The 17,336-nt window shown below is 42.8% G+C and overlaps 1 protein-coding gene across 13 annotated transcripts in view; it reads left to right on the top strand.

Moving 5' to 3' along the window:
* Positions 1–306: 306 nt before the first annotated feature.
* Positions 307–17,336, top strand: part of GRIA3 (glutamate ionotropic receptor AMPA type subunit 3) — a 315,767-nt gene continuing 298,737 nt past the window's right edge. For 8 of the 13 annotated variants that reach the window (XR_013531388.1, XR_013531387.1, XM_035288794.3 and 5 more), the window contains exons 1-2: positions 859–1,258; positions 2,450–2,608. Coding sequence is in view for 9 of the 13 variants with exons in the window: in XM_035288794.3 (XP_035144685.1) it covers positions 1,150–1,258; positions 2,450–2,608 (268 nt within the window). In the remaining 4 variants the exon portion in view is untranslated. Of the gene's footprint in view, positions 396–517; positions 837–858; positions 1,259–2,449; positions 2,609–17,336 lie in introns of those variants that run through there. The other 5 variants (XM_035288793.3, XM_078362317.1, XM_078362313.1 and 2 more) reach the window with 3 other exon arrangements.

The raw sequence follows: 17,336 nt of genomic DNA on the forward strand, positions 1-17,336 counted from the left end.
GCACTAGCTTAAGGGGAGGGACACACCTCCCAAAGCTGCGGGGATGGGGGTGGGGGGTTCCTCACTCGCCCTCGGATCTCTGCTGTAAAAGCGGAGCGGCAGAAACCGGGCATGCGCAGCATCTTCGGGCGCATTGTGATGGGAACTGCTTCTGCGAGTCTCTACAAAGACTCCGGAGTAACCACTAATGGCCCTCCTAAGGCCCCCCTTCTTTAAGACAGACACAGACACAGAGGCAATGCAGCTTTTTTTAAAGGGTGGGGGAGGAGGTTGCAGCTTGAAAGGTTGATCCACGTTAGGAGTGGTGTATTTCCATTGATCCCATCTCCCGTGTTGACAAACGCCAGCGCCTAGGCTTTGCAGTCCGGGGCTGCAGTTTGCAGTGGAGCTAAGCGGTGTGCGGCTTTAATTCCACGTCAGATCAACTTTGATCAATATCCCCCTACCGGCCCAATTGGAAGAGCCCAATTCATGAGCACTGAGCCTTTTCGCTCTTTCCGTTTTTTCCCCCCTCTTTAGACCTACCATCTTTTTCGGGGGGCGTGGGGAGAGAGTCTCAGATTGTCTTTGTAATTTCTTCTTTCGTTCTCTTTATTTTGCTTCTCTGTTTTTGTTTTTCGGTGTTTCGCTCATTTTGTTCTATGTTTCAGGTTTTTTGTTTCTCTCTCTCTCTCTCTCTCTCTCTCTCTCTCTCTCTCTCTCTCTCTCTCTCTCTCTCGCCTCTCGCCTCTCGCCTCTCGCCTCTCTCCTCTCTCATAGGGAGAGAAATCGCTTTGGCGAACCCAGCTTGCAGCCAGTGAACCCGCCTTCCAGATTGGTGTGAAGACAGAAGTGAGGTGGGGGGAAGGGAGGGGGTGTGAGAGATCCTGGGAGCGAGAGCGAGAGAGAGGGAGCAAGAAAGGAAGAGCGAGCGAGCGAGAGAGAGCGAATAAGAGAGAGAGTAAGAGAGAGAGAGAAGAAGAAGAGGAAGAAGAGGAGGCGGCGGCAGCGGAGGAGGAGGAAGACTAGTGGGGTGGAAAGGAAGAGTGAGCGAGAGCAAGTTAAGGAGAGGGGGTGTAAGAGCCAGCGAATTATTTTTCTTTTTCTATTATTATTTTGACGACTCCTGAGTTGCGCCCATGCTCTTGTCAGCTTCGTTTTAGGCATAGCATGGCCAGGCAGAAGAAAATGGGGCAAAGCGTGCTCCAGGCGGTCTTCTTTTTAGTCCTGGGGCTTTTGGGTCATTCTCACGGAGGATTCCCCAACACCATCAGCATAGGTAAGCGCCAGCGAGCCAGCCGGTCGGGCCAGGCTCTCGCTCACCGGAGACCACTGCCCCGGCAGGGCTTTCGCTGCGGTGGGTCCCTGTCCTGTATGGCCTGGGAACTGGGACTGGGGCCGGGGACCGAGCAGAGATGGTGGGGAAGGAGGGGGGGGGGTGGAATCTGAGCCTCAAGGAGGTGGCTGGTCTGAAGAGCCTCTGGGACAAGAGAGGGGTCTCCTGGGGCTAGTGGGGGTGGACTGCTACGTTTTCTGAGCTGAGAGGAGCACCGGAGGTGAGCAGGAGGCTGGGATGCTGCAAGAGGGTGAAGAGTCGAGGCTTTTCGGCTCGCTGCTCTGGACTTTGCCATGGCGTGCTTGCAGCTGCTGGAAGTTGTCCCAGGGTGATGCCGACTGTCTGGCCGCGCCAGGGCACATAACTCGGGCCCGGGGTGCTCAGTCCAGAGTCTCAGGCTGTCGGGAGACAGGCTGGTGCTGGGGGAAGTGGAGCCCGCTTTGGATATCCCAGACCCGGGTAGCAGCCGGCGTCGGTGGTGGATGGGGTAGGAGGCGGGGGTAAGACAAGGTGCTGAGCGGGCATGTGCCGAAGTCACGCAGAACACGAATTCATGAATTGCCGCTGTGTCTGCCTGGAGCCCGGCTCCTGGGCACCTGGAGGGAGTTATCTTGGCTTCTGTCTGTATTTACAAGTCTAGAAGTTAGAAATTTTGCCATTAGTGAAGCAACCCCCCTGTATTGTCACAGGGGAGGGTGGCTATGGGGAATGGGTTGGGGTAGCAGGGGGAACAAGATTGTTTTTCTTGCCAACCTTTCCCGTCACACAAGGAAAAGATGAACCACTGTGCGGCTGAGCGCCGGAAGGTGGGGGGCGGGGGGCGCTAGAAAAAAAGAAGGCTACCTCCTAAGAAAGAACCAAGTCCTACTCTTGGTTCCATCGTCCTACCCCAAAACAGCCCCCTCTTCTCTTCTCCCTTCTCTCTAGCCTCTTTCCTTCAGTCTGGAAAAACCGGGTTTCTCTTGGCCAAAATCTGAGTTCACAAGTCTTGAAAGGCACACAGGTTGAATCTCAATCCTCAATCCCGCACCCCAGTGTCATTGAGTGGTATCCAGTATCTATAGTGTTCCCCAATTTCTAACTGGCCCTAGCGTGTGGGAACAGAAGCCAAATCTCCGTTCCCTTTGCTTATAGGTGGACTTTTCATGAGAAACACAGTGCAGGAGCACAGCGCTTTCCGCTTTGCCGTGCAGTTATACAACACCAACCAGAACACCACCGAGAAGCCCTTCCATTTGAATTACCACGTAGATCACTTGGATTCCTCCAATAGTTTTTCTGTGACAAATGCTTGTAAGTAGATTTGCTTTTCCTCCCTTTGAGATGTTGGGGACCTCATTTTCATCTTTCTTGTGGCACTTAGGGTCTGTGTGTGTGTTGGGAGATGATTGCCTCAGTAGTAGGTATTTTAGGGGCTCTAATCCATCCGGTTTCATGCTGCATAAATCAACTCCAAAGGATACTGCTGAGGGGCTGAAGGCAGTGGAAAAAACTCAAGACAGTGGGCAAAAGTCTGTTCCAAATAGGGTTTGATGCAAAAGTTTCATTTTCCTCCCTGGTAACCTAGTGTTCCCTCTCCAACACTCTTTTATTTTTTAACTGGGGAAAAAAAAGAAAGAAAGAAAAAAATAGCATGGTTGTTCAGAGAAATTTCTTCAGATGAGATTAAAAAAAGAAGCAGCAGCTTCTTGATTGAGTCAATTCAGGATGTACATCACTTGACTGCTAAAGCTTGTGCCTGGCTGTAGGAACGAGCTGAATTTGACAATTGCCTAATGTGTAGGAAGCAAATATGAGAAATTCTGCAAACAAGTGACCTTGAGGGCAGATCAGGCTGGGTTTCCTGGCCTCTTTCTGTCCTCAAATATTACCTTACTTACTGAGAGAGCTGATAGGAACTGATAAGACTACAAACTGATTGCAAGTGATGAACGCCTAGCAAACTGAGCGGAGGGGAGAAAATGGTGATCAGGTGATGATTTGGAAAGCTAGTTCTGCCTCCCCTAATGTTGTTCACCCCATGATTGTTAAGGACAACACAGCTCTTAATTTAGAGCAAGAAGGGGGCAGGAGGAGAGGAGGCTTGGAGCAGGAAAACTGAATATGGAAAGAGGAAATTCATCAGCCCCAAAGCCATTTCTGAAATCCTTAGTTGTGACTGTTTCTCTGAAAAGGGGACATTTTGCAAAATAAAACCACAGGAACCTAAATGGCTAATAGCCTGTTGGACATATGGTTGTACTTGAATGGAATGTTTCGTGAGAAAGACTGAGAATTCTTCATGTAAGCTTTTTTCACTAAAAGTTTTCACAACAATGAGGCCGAATATGGTATAAAATATGCTTTGCTTTTATGGCTGATGTAGTTTGGAATTTTGGGGTTTTTTGCCTTTCTCTTCCAAGGGAGAAATGATATTTATGTCTGGATGGGTGAAACTTTGTATATGACTTTCTTTAAATCCTTCTGCCTCAAAGGATACATGTTTTCTAGAAACCAATGAAAGGGTCTCTCTCCAAGGGCACAGGTTCCTTGGCTTTGAAGACTTGGGCCAAGGGGATGGGGGTGACATACTTTGCAAGAAATGTGACAGTTATCAGCTTTAAGAAAATTTTAGCTGAAGATACAGATCCTTATATGAACGTGTTCTGTGATACTCCATATTTGACTTTCTTTGGCTTTCTGAAACTGACAAAAATAGGAATTTATTAATTCCAGCTAAGTGTGAAAGTTTCAAAATGTCTGTCTATACTTTGCATCTTATTTTGGTAATCCCAGCCTGTCTCCACAGCATTTATAACACACATCTGATTCTTAATCCTGCAGCACTGTGATCTTGTCAAGAGGCTGAATCTCAAATATAGCTTCCTAAATATCAATTAGAACAGGTTTAAAACTAAATACATTCAACTACCAGGGTTTACTATCATTAATAACAAATAATATTTATTTTAAATGCCTTCCGTGTGTTTTCACTGATGAGAATTGGGATAAGAGAACTGGTTTCTCAGAAATGATTGATTTCCAAGGTTTTTGGTCCTATTCTTATGGTCAAACCAGATTGACACCCACCAGTCCTGGACTGTGGGAACCCCTCTCAAGGAGCAATCAGAAATTATTCTTTCCATGTGAAAATCTCAGGTTTAGGAAAAGGCAATAAGTCATCCATATGGGTATTGAGTTGCCTTATTGCCTTACCTCTCAGCGCAATGAAAGAACAACCATGAGAAAGCAAGAGAAGATCAAAATCCCTCACCATAAATTCATAGCACTTACACTTAAAAGGCTGGGTTGTGGCTAGGAGCTTGACAGTTCAGAAGGGTTGTGGCTCACTGGGCAACAAGAAAAAGGAAACGAAAAGGTGACCTTGCCCTTAGTTATGTCAAATACACATGTATGCATGCACAGACACATGAAGGAAAAATAGCTAGAAACTGTTGTTTTGCATCCTGCTGCCTGTTGCTTTCTCTGAAGACAGAAGAGGAAAGCTGTCATATTCTCTGGTCCCCAAAACAGTCATCTCTGAATGTCACAATCACTGAAGGGGGGCTAGATCTCAAAGCTGTCTCCCGGCAGCTGCTGCCTGGTAGCTTAATATGAGAAAGATGACTGGTCTAACCATAATCTTTGAATGCAGAAACCAATGATTTCAAGGGGCAAAAAAAAAACCTTGGAGGTGTATCTCATTTCTGTCCCTGGCTTTGATTGCTCTTTTTCTTGTGGAAGTGGAGATCAAATATTTCCAACTGGCATGCAATTCTAGTTCAATACTGGAGCCTGGCAGGTGACCCCAGGTTCCACTCCTCCAATTGACTGCCCTGACTGTGCAAAGAAAAACCTCTGTATCCTCCAGCCCGCCCGTCCCTGGAGACCTAGGGAGAATTCATTGAAAACCACAGATGAGTCTCAGTGTGGCCAACCACCTCTCCTGTCTGGTTCAATATGGAACAGGCTGGCAAAAATTAGAGGAACTTTCCCTTATTCCGTATAAAATTCCTAGTTTTCCTAGTTTCAAATTCCCTTAGCACTAAAATTGATCTCTTCTCATGATCTTTCCTGCACCCTCAATCCTGAGGCAGGCACACACTTTCTAAGGTATAGATGTGCAAGTAACCAAATATACAAAGAATGAAGAAAGGGTAATTCCTTCATGTATGTGTTCCTGCTGTCGGTTCGCCCTCTGCATCAGCCACCCCTACAACCTCTGACAATGTATTTGAAAAGTTTCCTTGCAATGAATCCCACCCATCAGTCATTTAAGACTCTTGTTCATGAAACCAATTTTTTGCACAACCCCTAAGAGGTTTGCTTGAGACAGACTCCAACTTTATTCCATGTCTTACGAAGCCAATAAGAGCCACACTGGCTTTGAAAGGGTTTACTTTGGCATCTCATCTCAGAGATGGATTGAAGTTTATCAAAGAAACTCACCTGATTTGAAGTACATGTTCCCATTTCATGGGGATTAATAGAGTTTGCTGCCATACTTTTCAATTTAGCTAGATAACCCCAGAACCAAGAATGGTGGGAATATTTTGGCTTCAGGATACATACATTCATACACACACAATCAATATATATGAAAAGAGATGTATACACATGTAAGTTACATGTTTGTTCTTTAAAAAACAGATTTGATTGTCTTAAGGCTTTGTAGGTGGGGGTGTGGAAACATCAAGGGACTGATGGGTCCCACTGTGTGCCTTTGCTGCCCTGGTTCCTCAGGAAACGTCTCCGATTCCCTTGAAGTCCCCTCCTGTGTCTTGCTGCTGTGCACTTGTAGTGCACTCCACACTACACCGCCCCAGCCTCTGCAGTGTCAGCTCATTAGCACACAGATCTCATATTCCCTCTCCGCACTGTCATTGCAAAAATTGCTGTTGTACACCTTTACAGCCAACAAATGTGCTTGTGGATTACGCACTGTTTGCAAGAAGCAGGGAAAAGGCAAATGTAACCTTAAAGGTTATTCACCACAGAATTGTACTCTAAATGCATTGGCTTAAATAAAAATCTGTTGATGGAGGCGCAATGGTGATGGTGGGATTGAGAACGGGATTTAGGAGTGCAGGCTCTAATGGAGCCCCAAGCAAAATCCCTTCTGCTGGCTAAACCTAACCCATCAGATGCAAATTTTTGTGCCATTAATTTTCTTCAAGCCATTTGAAATATACCTACTGAGAACACATCCTTTTATAACTGAGAGTGTTTCACTACCAATATACTTAGCTGAAACAGGTTTCTGTCTCTTGCCTACAGAGTCACAATCTAATTATCTAATTATTCTAATTGCCGGGATCAATTTAACCATTTATGTCCATTTGGGAAGGAAATGTCTACCTTGATCCCATTCTTTGCAATCTAGTGGGTTTTGTTTTGTCTTGGTTTGGCTTTGGTGTCTGTCCTTTCCATGTAAGATTTGGAAACCAGGTGAAGACTACTGGGATCAAGATCAAAGCTCCTTCCCTTAAACAGATTTTGCCATACTACCCAATATTGACTGCTCTGGCTCCACTCCCTTTCTCACTCCCCCTCTTCCCTGTCTTTGTGCCTTTACTGCTCGCCCTCTCTCCTCTGTCTGCTGGCCAGCCTTCAGTAAGCTCACCGGCTTAGCTCACTTCGCAGCCCCTCTGGCTTAGCCCCCTGAAGCATGAAGAGGTCGCCTTCGTGGTGCCAGTCAAAAATTTAAGCCACCTTTTCACAAGGTTTATTACAGTTTTTAAAATTTATTTTTTATGGGGGGGGCAGGGAAGAAGCTGATGCTGTTCATTTGGGCCATAAAAACAGATAGCAATCAGCAGGCTGTAAAGGTGAGCTTCCTGCAAAGCATATTACCTCCCCTAGAAGGCAGCTTCTTATTGATCTACTAAATAAGGGGGGAGAGCAGCAAGAAGGGTTTGAAGGAAAGGAATAAAGGCGGTTTTTTGTTCTCCATCTACATTTGTCGCAAAGTGGGCCATGGTTTTTCTTCCTCTCTGCAATTTTAACTTTTTTCCCTAAAATGAAACTAGTTTTCCACATTTTCCTATTTCTGCCCCTACAGAGGTAATTCCCTTAATTCTGCATTTCCCTCCCTAGTCTCTAAGATTGAGTGAGAATAGTGGCGGATAGATGAGCTTTTTGTTTTGTTTTTGGGTCCTGATGTATTTTTAAATTTCATTGTTATGGGTATTCAGAGGTGATTGGCTGGTTTCATTTTAAAAGACTGAAAAATAAATGAAGCTGCTGAGGCATCGTTATTTGTCTTCCTTTGTGGATAAGAGATTTGTCATTTTTATACAGTTGGTTTAAGGATTAAATCATGGCATAGATTTTAAGAGAGGGCCAGAATTTTATAAGATAGAATTCCATAACTTTGGAGGAGACTAACAAACATGCTTGTCGAGATCATTTTCCTATCGACTTCCTAGATGTGGACTGCAAAATAAATTTAAAGGACCTTTCATAAAACCATCTATCTTCTATGAAGGTCAAGCAAATGATCTGTATATTTTACCTGCTCCATTAAAAAAATCAGGTTTTGACTTTATTCCTTTGGCTTTGTTACTTTGGGTCTTATTAGATAAAATATCCACAGGAGGGTGCAATTAAAACCCCAGGTAGGGATGATAGGTATTCTTCGCAGCACTGTGGGAGTTGTGCAGACACAAAAGGCATTCCCACCATCTTGGGAGCTAATCAGGAAATGTCTGGGGTCCAGATGCAGAGCTACAGATAGCCTCAGCCTGTATGTGGGATGAGCCTTGAGCCAGAGCAGCAGCCCCCAAAAGGGGTCAGTCCTTGCCAAAGGTTAAGGTGGACATATCTCTACCTCTTCTATTATTTTCTTCTCTTGCTTTATCTATCCAGCTCAGCTAACTCTAACTCGCTTCTGCTGGTCTCCAACTGCCTACTCACTGACCAGCCCGTGATTCCGGCATCCCATCCACACTAAACTTACCTAGGGACTATTTTCTGCCCTGGACTTTTCCAGCCCTAATTCCCAGACCTTCTCCTTCTCCATCAGAATATTTCTATTGTTCGTCCATCCTCCAAGTATGTAGAGTACAACAGGGCCTGCACTCTACTTTGGGGGTGACAGCTTTATATCTAATAGAGATATATATTTCACACACATGAAAGTGGCAGATAAATGGTAAAGGGTTAATATATGTAACAGGGGGAGTATTTGCTTTAAAACTGGGGACTATGGGAACCATAATGCCTCAAGTTCACGGAAAGATACTTAAATAGGAGTGTTTCTGGATATTATTCTCAGAGTGGCTATTCAACTCTACCCAAACTAAAGGTCAGCTGGCTTTGGTCATAGAAGACCTTTACAGGCCAAAGTAGAAGTCTAACTGCACATAATAGGTTGGCTGTAAGTACACCCGAGGCATGGGGAGGTTCAACTTCTTTACATTCAATCTAAAAGCCTATGGGGTAATTTGGGAAGCTGCCAAAGTTCATAGGTATTGATTTTATTAAAGAAGCTGGTATGGCGTCTGAAGCTGCCTATGTGGGCACTGTCAGGAGATGCATTGGCACAGAAGGAAGGTTATAGGAGAGGAAAAAGGTGGGAGGGAAGCTGTGTCTCCGGATGTAAGTTTCCTTTCCCTGGGATGGTATGTGGAATGCCATGTTTAAGACGTAACATCCCTCTCACAGTCACTAAATGGTATCTCTGGAGGTATTTGGAAGCCTGGTTAAGCAGTATCTCTTCCTCCCTCCATCCTTCCCTTTCCTTGTCTCAAACATACACTCTGGCCTCCCTCCCAAGGGAATTACCAGCAAAGTCTATTCCAGATTTCCAATTGCTCATTGGTCAGAGAAGCGTTTACATCCCATGTGATATCTGGACCTCCCTGTTCCTCAGTTCCCAACTATTACTGGCTTCTTAAGCAATTATCCTCAACACAACCATCATTTGTCCTTATTTGGAGGGTAGAGGGGAGCAAAGATAAGAATAAGGAGAGGAAACACAGCAGGTAATGATCCCTCAACCCTATGAGGCAAAATTCAGTGTAGAACAGCACTTCTTAATTTTTCATGTGCACACCAGTCACCTAGGGATCTTGTTAAAACAAAGATTCTGATTCACTAGGGTCTGTCATGGTACCCAAGAATTTGCATTTTTAGCAAGCTCCCAGGTGACGACAAAGCCAAAGCTTCTGGTCCTTGAACCACACATTGAGTAAGAAAAGCCCAGAGCAAGGAGACTGTGATCATTAAAGGAAAAGGTTCTTGCAGAGAAGCTCTTATCCATGTTTGCATCTTCTTGCCCTCCAAAGAAGGTAGTGTAAGAGACATATTGGCTCATTCTTACTCAAGTATGTATCTATCACATTCCCAACTACCCTGTGTCCATTTCAGCCAGGTCTGTAGGTGGCATGACTAGATATCTGATGAGAGCATTTAGAGTTGTTTTATTGTAGGGATGCGGAGTGGGGACTGAAAGGCAGGTTCAGAGAGGAAGCAACTCATGAGCTAGGGTGACAGTGTCTTGGCTCCTTGCCATACCCCAAAGTGCCCCTTTTAGAAACAACCTGCCCAAGAGAGCGAAGGTTGGCATGCGGTTCCGACTCCCTTTCCACTTTGCTTCTCTGGGTCAAGGCATGCCAGAAGCAGGCATGTAACATCTGCTCCTCAGCTGTCTGACTTCCCTTAAACAGGGTTAGAAACAAGAAGTACAACACAACCTGAATTCTATCTGGTTCCCTAAGAGACTGAAAAATTGACTCAATTTTCAAGGCCTGTGCCAGACACTCATTGAGGGGAGGGAAGGGAAGTAATGTCACTTTCTAGCAGATCTGAGCTGAGAACTGCTCCAGGGAAGTCATTAAAAGCTTACCCAGTGTCATTTGAAGACCACAAAAGGGCAAAATTCCCCCGAAATATTGCCCCCAACAGTGTGCCATTAGTCTGAAATTCCACAAATTCATTTATTTGTATTACTGCATTGAAAGCCTGTGCCAAAATGCAAGCATGCTATCTGGAAGGGAATAAATTAAATCCTTATCAGTCATTAATATTTCAACCAGAATTCGCTGTTCAGACTGCCACCTGCTACCTTGCAGGATCCTCAGAGGGGGCTTTCTAACACAGGTAAGTGACCCAGAACAAGACATCTGCCCAAGGAAGTGAGGCACCAAATGGATTGTGGGCATTCAGAGGGGCGTTTGGAGATTCTGGAGGATAAGGAAGATTCCCTCAAATACACTTCACCTTTTTTTCAACATTTGACCTTCTCCATGGATTAATTCTGGTACTTTATTCTAGAAGATTTAAGTTATCTTTAATGATTTTAGCTGCCTTTGACCAAAGTCACACCCTTCTGATGGTAGTGGGCCTGCTGCCTGTTCTGTGTGTGCTGTTTGATGCAATAGGTGATTTCAGCTTCAGGATTCTCCACAGTTACTGTGGAAAATTTTCAGAGGTAAAATCAGTTTGTGATGAGGGGTAGCGAGAATTTTTTTAAGCTTTTAAAAATTGTTGTGATCAAATATAATTCCCTCTCAATTATCTATGATTGGCTGATCTACCTTGCCAATTACTCGTTACAACCAGGGCCCTCATCTTTTTAGCTCCCCAGAAAGGGGTTAAGCAAGAGGCAATAAATGAGACTGGAAGGGATCAGAACCCAGCTCACAGAGGGATAAGTGTATGGTGTGGGTACAGGTATTTGTGTAGTTGCACACACTTGCAGTTAAGATAGAAAGGCCATTAATGGCTGGGTACAGTGGGTTATGCCTGTAATCTCAGCACTTTGGGAGGCCAAGGTGGGCGGATTGCCTGAGCTCAGGAGTTCATGACCAGCCTGGGCAACATGGTGAAAGCCCATCTCTACTAAATAAAAAATTCAAAAAAAATTAGTCCGGTGTGGTGGTGTCTGCCTGTAGTCCCAGCTAGTCAGGAGGCTAAGGCAAGAGAATTGCTTGAACCTGGGAGACAGAGGTTGCAGTGAGCTGAGATCAGGCCACTGCACTCCAGCCTGGGTGACAGAGCGAGACTCCATCTCAAAGAAAGAAAGAAAGAAAAGGAAAGAAAGAAAGAAAAAGAAAGAAAGAAAGAAAGAAAGAAAGAAAGAAAGAAAGAAAGAAAGAAAGAAGGAAAGAAAGAAAGAAAGAATGGCCATTAATGTCCAAAGTCAGCCAGAACCTGTTACACATTCTCAAATATCCTAGTACCTCACTGCAGTTTCCAAAGCTGCTTGTTCATTAAACAGCATTTCTTAAATTGGGCCACTTGCTTTAGAATCACCAGAGATGCTTGTTAAATATGAATTCCTAGATGTTCTGAATCAGAAAATATTAAGATAAGTGTTTCACCAAGGTCTATGGCGATACTAATGCACACTTAGTTTAGGAATCACAGGTTTAAAAAACCCTGGTACTACAGAGATATACAGATTCAGATTGAATATTTATTGAATACCCACTGAGCACCAGGTATTGTGCCAGGCACTTTCACATATGTTACTTCTCTATGTAACTGAGGTGCTTTTGGCCCATGCAAGCATTAGAGAATTTAGCTTTCAGGCTGGAAATCTAAGACTTGAAAGAACTAAGAGACTAGCCTCAAATCACAGTTTCTGAGGGAAATAAAGCGAAATGCTCTTTGAGATGGTAGTAGAGACGAGGGAATGATTTTCATTTTGACAATGCATCTTTCTTTCTTTGTTTATTAGCTAATGATTGGTCCTCAGACATGCTATGAACTAGATGTCATGGCAAATGCCAACCCGCTTATTAAAAATAAATGTATTGCAATCAGTTCGTATAGCAATCAATGTGCCCTCCTCCCCATCCTTGCTGTCAACAAATTTAAAAACAGAGCTAAAATAATAACAACTACCATTTATTAAACCCGTACCACATGGAAGGCAATGTGCTGAGCATTTTACATGCCTTATCTCATGGAATCATCACAACATTGCCACAAGCGAGAAACTCTCATCTAAAAGGGGAATCTAAAAGGGGAATCATAGGTGGTTCAAAATGTATAAGCAAGTAGTCCAAGGTCACACAACTAGCTAAGTAGTAGGGCCAGGATTCTACCTGAGATCTTCCTGTCTCTAGAGCCTGAATCAATTTTAACTTGGGTTGAAATTTCAAATGTATGTAGGGGCTAGGCAGACCACATAAATGTGGTAATTGGACCGGGTGTGTTATACTAGGGAGTGGTGGGATGTATGACAATCTGGAGAGTACATGCTTCTGCCTTAAGACATTCAAATTCAATTTTCTTAAACCACTATGGGACAAATGAAATGCCTGCAACAGGACCTAGAGGGATTGGAAGTGGAAAGTACAGATTTCTGACCGCTGCACTATAGTATACATCTCCTTTAGGAGATGTTTACTGGATAACCTAGGATAGGCTACTGGTTGAGGGAAGCTCTATTAACTGGTAGTTATTACTACTGAAAACAGCAGAGAGCAAAGCTCTTCTCAATGAAAACTCTATTTTGACTTTCTTCTTATAGTGTACCATCAAACTATCTCAATATGGTAGTATTTTCTCTCCTTTGTGCACATACTTATGGTCCCATGTACATACACTGTATATCTACTGGCTTTTCATGGTTGAGTGCCAGCTCAACTCTAACTAACCTTCCCCAAGGCAATGCCGAGTCCCTCAGCAAGGTCAAAATGCTGGTGCAAGGTCATTAATAAGTGCTCAGCAGATCAGAAGAGGTACCTATTCATTAGCAAAAGGAGGGCTGTGCTTTGAACAACTTCTTAGGTTCCAGAACATGCAAACCATAGGCCCACAACTGGGAGGCCACTGGGTCAAGTAAGGATATGTCAACAGTCACTCAAGGTAGGAGCTTCCCATATACTCCGAGAAAGAAGCTTGCCAACTTTAGACCAGGGTCTAAAATAGAGATGTAATAGTTGTCTGAAGCTGTAAACTAACCTAAACCAATCTGCTCATTCACAATCATTAGGTACTTTTTCTTGGATATTAATAGCCTGCCATAAAGTGAGGCAATAGATCTCCCCATTTACCGCACTACCAGGTATAAAAGCAAGCCTCAGACAAAATTCTACTTCTCATTAAAATAATAAAAAATAGACATAAAATAATTGGGATCCTGTTCCGTGGACTCAGTCAAGTTCAGCTGCCTTTGCTTCTAGGTACTGCAACAGCACCTTGCATGAAGGTTTGCTTGAGGCATATGAGACAACATTCTACTAGCAGGATTCAGCTAAACAAAAATCCCCATCAGTGGCTGTTCACAGGACAATTTACCAATTGAACCTACAGTATCATTTTTTTCTAAGGGATAATATTATAGAGTTTATTAGATGCTTATATGTTCTTTATGCTAATTTGGGAACTCCTCTACCATATTTCTAGCCAGTCTACATATATTGAACACTATTAGTTTCACCAATGAGAAGTTTAATGTTAATTTACAAAGCCTCTGGTGCTCATTGGAGATAAACTCCTGAGGTGATTGTTAGAATCACTTCTTGATTAGAATTCTTTAAATACTAAATAACTATTTCCGTCTATGTATTTCCAAATGAGGGTAACTGACGACCCCTACAGTATAGATTAAGACTAACTGACCCACATATATACCACGCAATTTATGTTGAAGTCTTATGAAGTAAACTATAGGAAATATAACATTTGAGATACCGTGTTTCTTATGGCCTTGGAAAACAGTAAAAGTTGTAAGGGCAATAGGAGAGTAGCAGAATAAACAATGGGACAGAAATTAAGAAATCTGGATTCCAGTCTTAGCTCTGATATCTACTGCCTGTATGACCTTGGATAAATCACATCTAGGTTCTAGTTTTTATCATTTGTAAACTAGGGAGTTCTTCTGGATGATGTCTGTGACTTCCATCTTTGACATCTATCTTCCAGGCATGGCAGCTCATGCCTGTACTCCCAGCACTTTGGGAGGCCAAGGCCAGAGGATCACCTGAGGTCAGGAGTTCAAGATCAACCTGGCCAACATGGTGAAACCTCGTCTCTACTAAAAATACAAAAATTACCTGGGCATGGTGGTATGTGCCTGTAGTCCCAGCTACTCGGGAGGCTGAGGCAGGAGAATTGTTTGAACCTAGGAGACAGAGGTTGCAGTGAGCCAAGATCGTGCCACTGCACTCCAGCCTGGGTGACAGAGCAAGATTCCATCTCAAAAACAAACAACAACAACAACAAAGACATTCTATCATTAACTCTTGTCCAATTCTTATCATCTCATTTCATTTCTTACTCAGGAAAGACTATCCAAAATGAAGCTCCTCAATTCTATATCTAGAAATTCTTCCTCATATTCGTCTACTCTCTGCCTTTATAAAGGTCTGTGATAAAAATATTGAATCCTTAAAATCAATGGTTAGTGTTTCAGCCCAGTTGTGGCTTATCCTTGCACATCCCAACTCATCCACTTACTAGCTGTGAGACCTTGCTCAAGTTACTTAACTTCATTGTGCTGCAAATTCCCCAGTTATGAAGTGGTGATAATATTAGTTCTTACGTCATAGGGTTGTTGAGGGTTTTAAATAAAATAATTCACAAATACATGTAAAGTACTTAGAGCAGTGCCAGGGCCATCAGTGAGCTTTCTTCCTGGGCCCTCGAGTCAAGAGCCCAAGAGAGGCCCTCCATGCTGTTAATTCTGTGGAGCAAGCACTGCATTAACACACAAATGGCACATACCTATTTCCTTGTTTCTTTCCACTTCCTAGTGACCACTTAGCAATTGATAATACTTTTAGTCTCTTGCCATTCAGATGATGAAAGCCCAACAGAGATGCACTTCTGGCACATCTGAGTCTAGGCAGTCCTTCCACTAAATATCACAGCCTCTTACAAGCATTCAGTACTCTTTGTGCAAGAGCCATTAAATGCATTTTAATTTCGGCTCTCTTGCTAGCCATATGACTGTGGGCAAATTACAGAATCTCTGCGAACCTCAGTTTCATCATCTGTGCGATGAGGATGAATATAATAGTAACTATCTTATAAAGTTGTTGTGAAGATCAGGATCAACCACATAAAATATTTACCATAATATCTAATATATAGTGGTGTTCAATAAACGGTAACTATTATTAACACAGAGTAGCAAAGTGGTTGGTAAAGAATTGAATTTGTCAGAACCAAACCATGGAAGATATTCTTCCCATCTATAACTGTCCCCAAAGCCCTTCAAACTAACCTGTATGCTCTGTGAATCTGTAGCTGAAAAGAAGCTGGATGAGATAACCTTTGAATACTCACAATGCTACCTTGGGCATAAGAGGTTTGCTTGGGGGGAAAATAGTGGAGAAAGAAAGAATTTACTTGATACCTCAAAAAAGCCGGGGCACATATACCATTAGGCCTAATCATGCCACCATTAAGTGGAATTGTCCAGAAGCACATGATTCCTTCTGATTTTTTTTTCTCTAAACTGGATATGATTTGGGTAAAGCAGCATGTATAGTAGAAATATGATAACCTTAACACTTGCTGGCTCGAAGGAAAGAACCATCTTTCTTCAAATGTGAAGTCTATTTTAATGTGTTTACCGTGGGAGAATGGAGGAGTGGATCCCGGATCCTGGATCCCAATCCTGCACTCAGACAAGGAAAAATGTAGTTCCAGCTGGGCCCTCCAAGACATGAGTTTTCTGAGCTTTTAAATTAAGGTTGATATGTGTATGGAAGTGAAGAACATATTCATTTGAGTGGACGGATTTTTTGTCTTTTGATGTTGCTTGCCTAAGTCAGATTGCAAATAGCAAAGGAAGGAGATATGGAAAATATTAAAAGAGAAATTTTGCTAATGAGATTTTCCGGCATTTTAGTCTTTATCCTCTCGAGAGCAAAGGTTAACTAGCTGATTTCATAAGCACAGATTCATGAGAAAGAATGTTTCTGAAGACCACCAGGCTTTTTTTTTTTTTTTTTTTTTGCTCCCCTCTCTTCTTCTGTATTCTGTATCAAACAACATGCTGTATACAGCAGGCCAAAACCTGGGTTATGACCAAAGGCAATTTTTAGCAACTTAATATCCCAGTGTACCTATAATCCACGAGTATCATCTCCTCGTCTCATTTCCTATTCAAGCCCATTCCTATATTGTCATGGGGGATCACTGATCTTTTCCTCAGATGGAGAAACTGAAGAGGAGGAACAGAGATGCTCAGTGACTAGCCCAAGGTCACACAGCTAATTGATAATGGAGCTGGGATTATAATGCAGGTTTTCCAACTTTTGGCACTTCTCTAAGATGTCTTTCCAACATAATCCTTATTCTCTTAGCTTTCACTGCTGCACAATTACATATATAAAAATGACAACACTGTCAGTTTTAAACAGGTGGCAGAGAGGAAGAATAAATCCACAGCAAGTTAATTAGAAATATGACAAAACATGAGTTTCAGGGGCCACAGTTAATCGTATCTTCCATTTAGTGCCTCCAATGTTAATCTGTTATAATTTACCACCCTTTGATCTATAGGCAAAAATGAGCAAAACAAGGTCTTGGAGTACTATGACCGATCACAGACTGTTGGAACTGGATCAAGTTGTTTTAATCTAATTACCTCATTATGTGGATGAGGAAAATAAGAACAAGAAAGAAGAAGAGATTTGCCAAAGGTGATGCCGCTCCCTAGTAGCAGAAGTAAGTTGAGAATCTAGACAGACAGATTCTCAGAGTGAGGTGTTTTCCACCACGTTTTGCAGCCTTACTATCAGAAAACTGTACTAAAGCAACACCACAGGTTTTATTACTTTACTACCTTCTGGTATCTCTTTTTCTCTAATTGTCTAATAAGAGATTTTCTCTAGGAAGTCATATTACTCCAACCTGATCTTTTAAATGTGGAAAACATTTTTATGATTATAAAAACTGAAAATGTAAAATTAATTTCTACTCACTGTCAACAAACAAAAAACTTGAAAAATATAGAGAAGAAAAATCACCCAAGTAAAGTAAAAATCACCCAAAATTAAGTTTTAACATGTGTTCAGATTCTATCCTGCCTTTTTACTTTATGTTATATTGGAAGCATTTGTCCAGACTCTTTAAG

Source organism: Callithrix jacchus, chromosome X (genome assembly GCF_049354715.1).
Source record: "Callithrix jacchus isolate 240 chromosome X, calJac240_pri, whole genome shotgun sequence".
NCBI classification, from domain to species: Eukaryota; Metazoa; Chordata; class Mammalia; order Primates; family Cebidae; genus Callithrix; species Callithrix jacchus.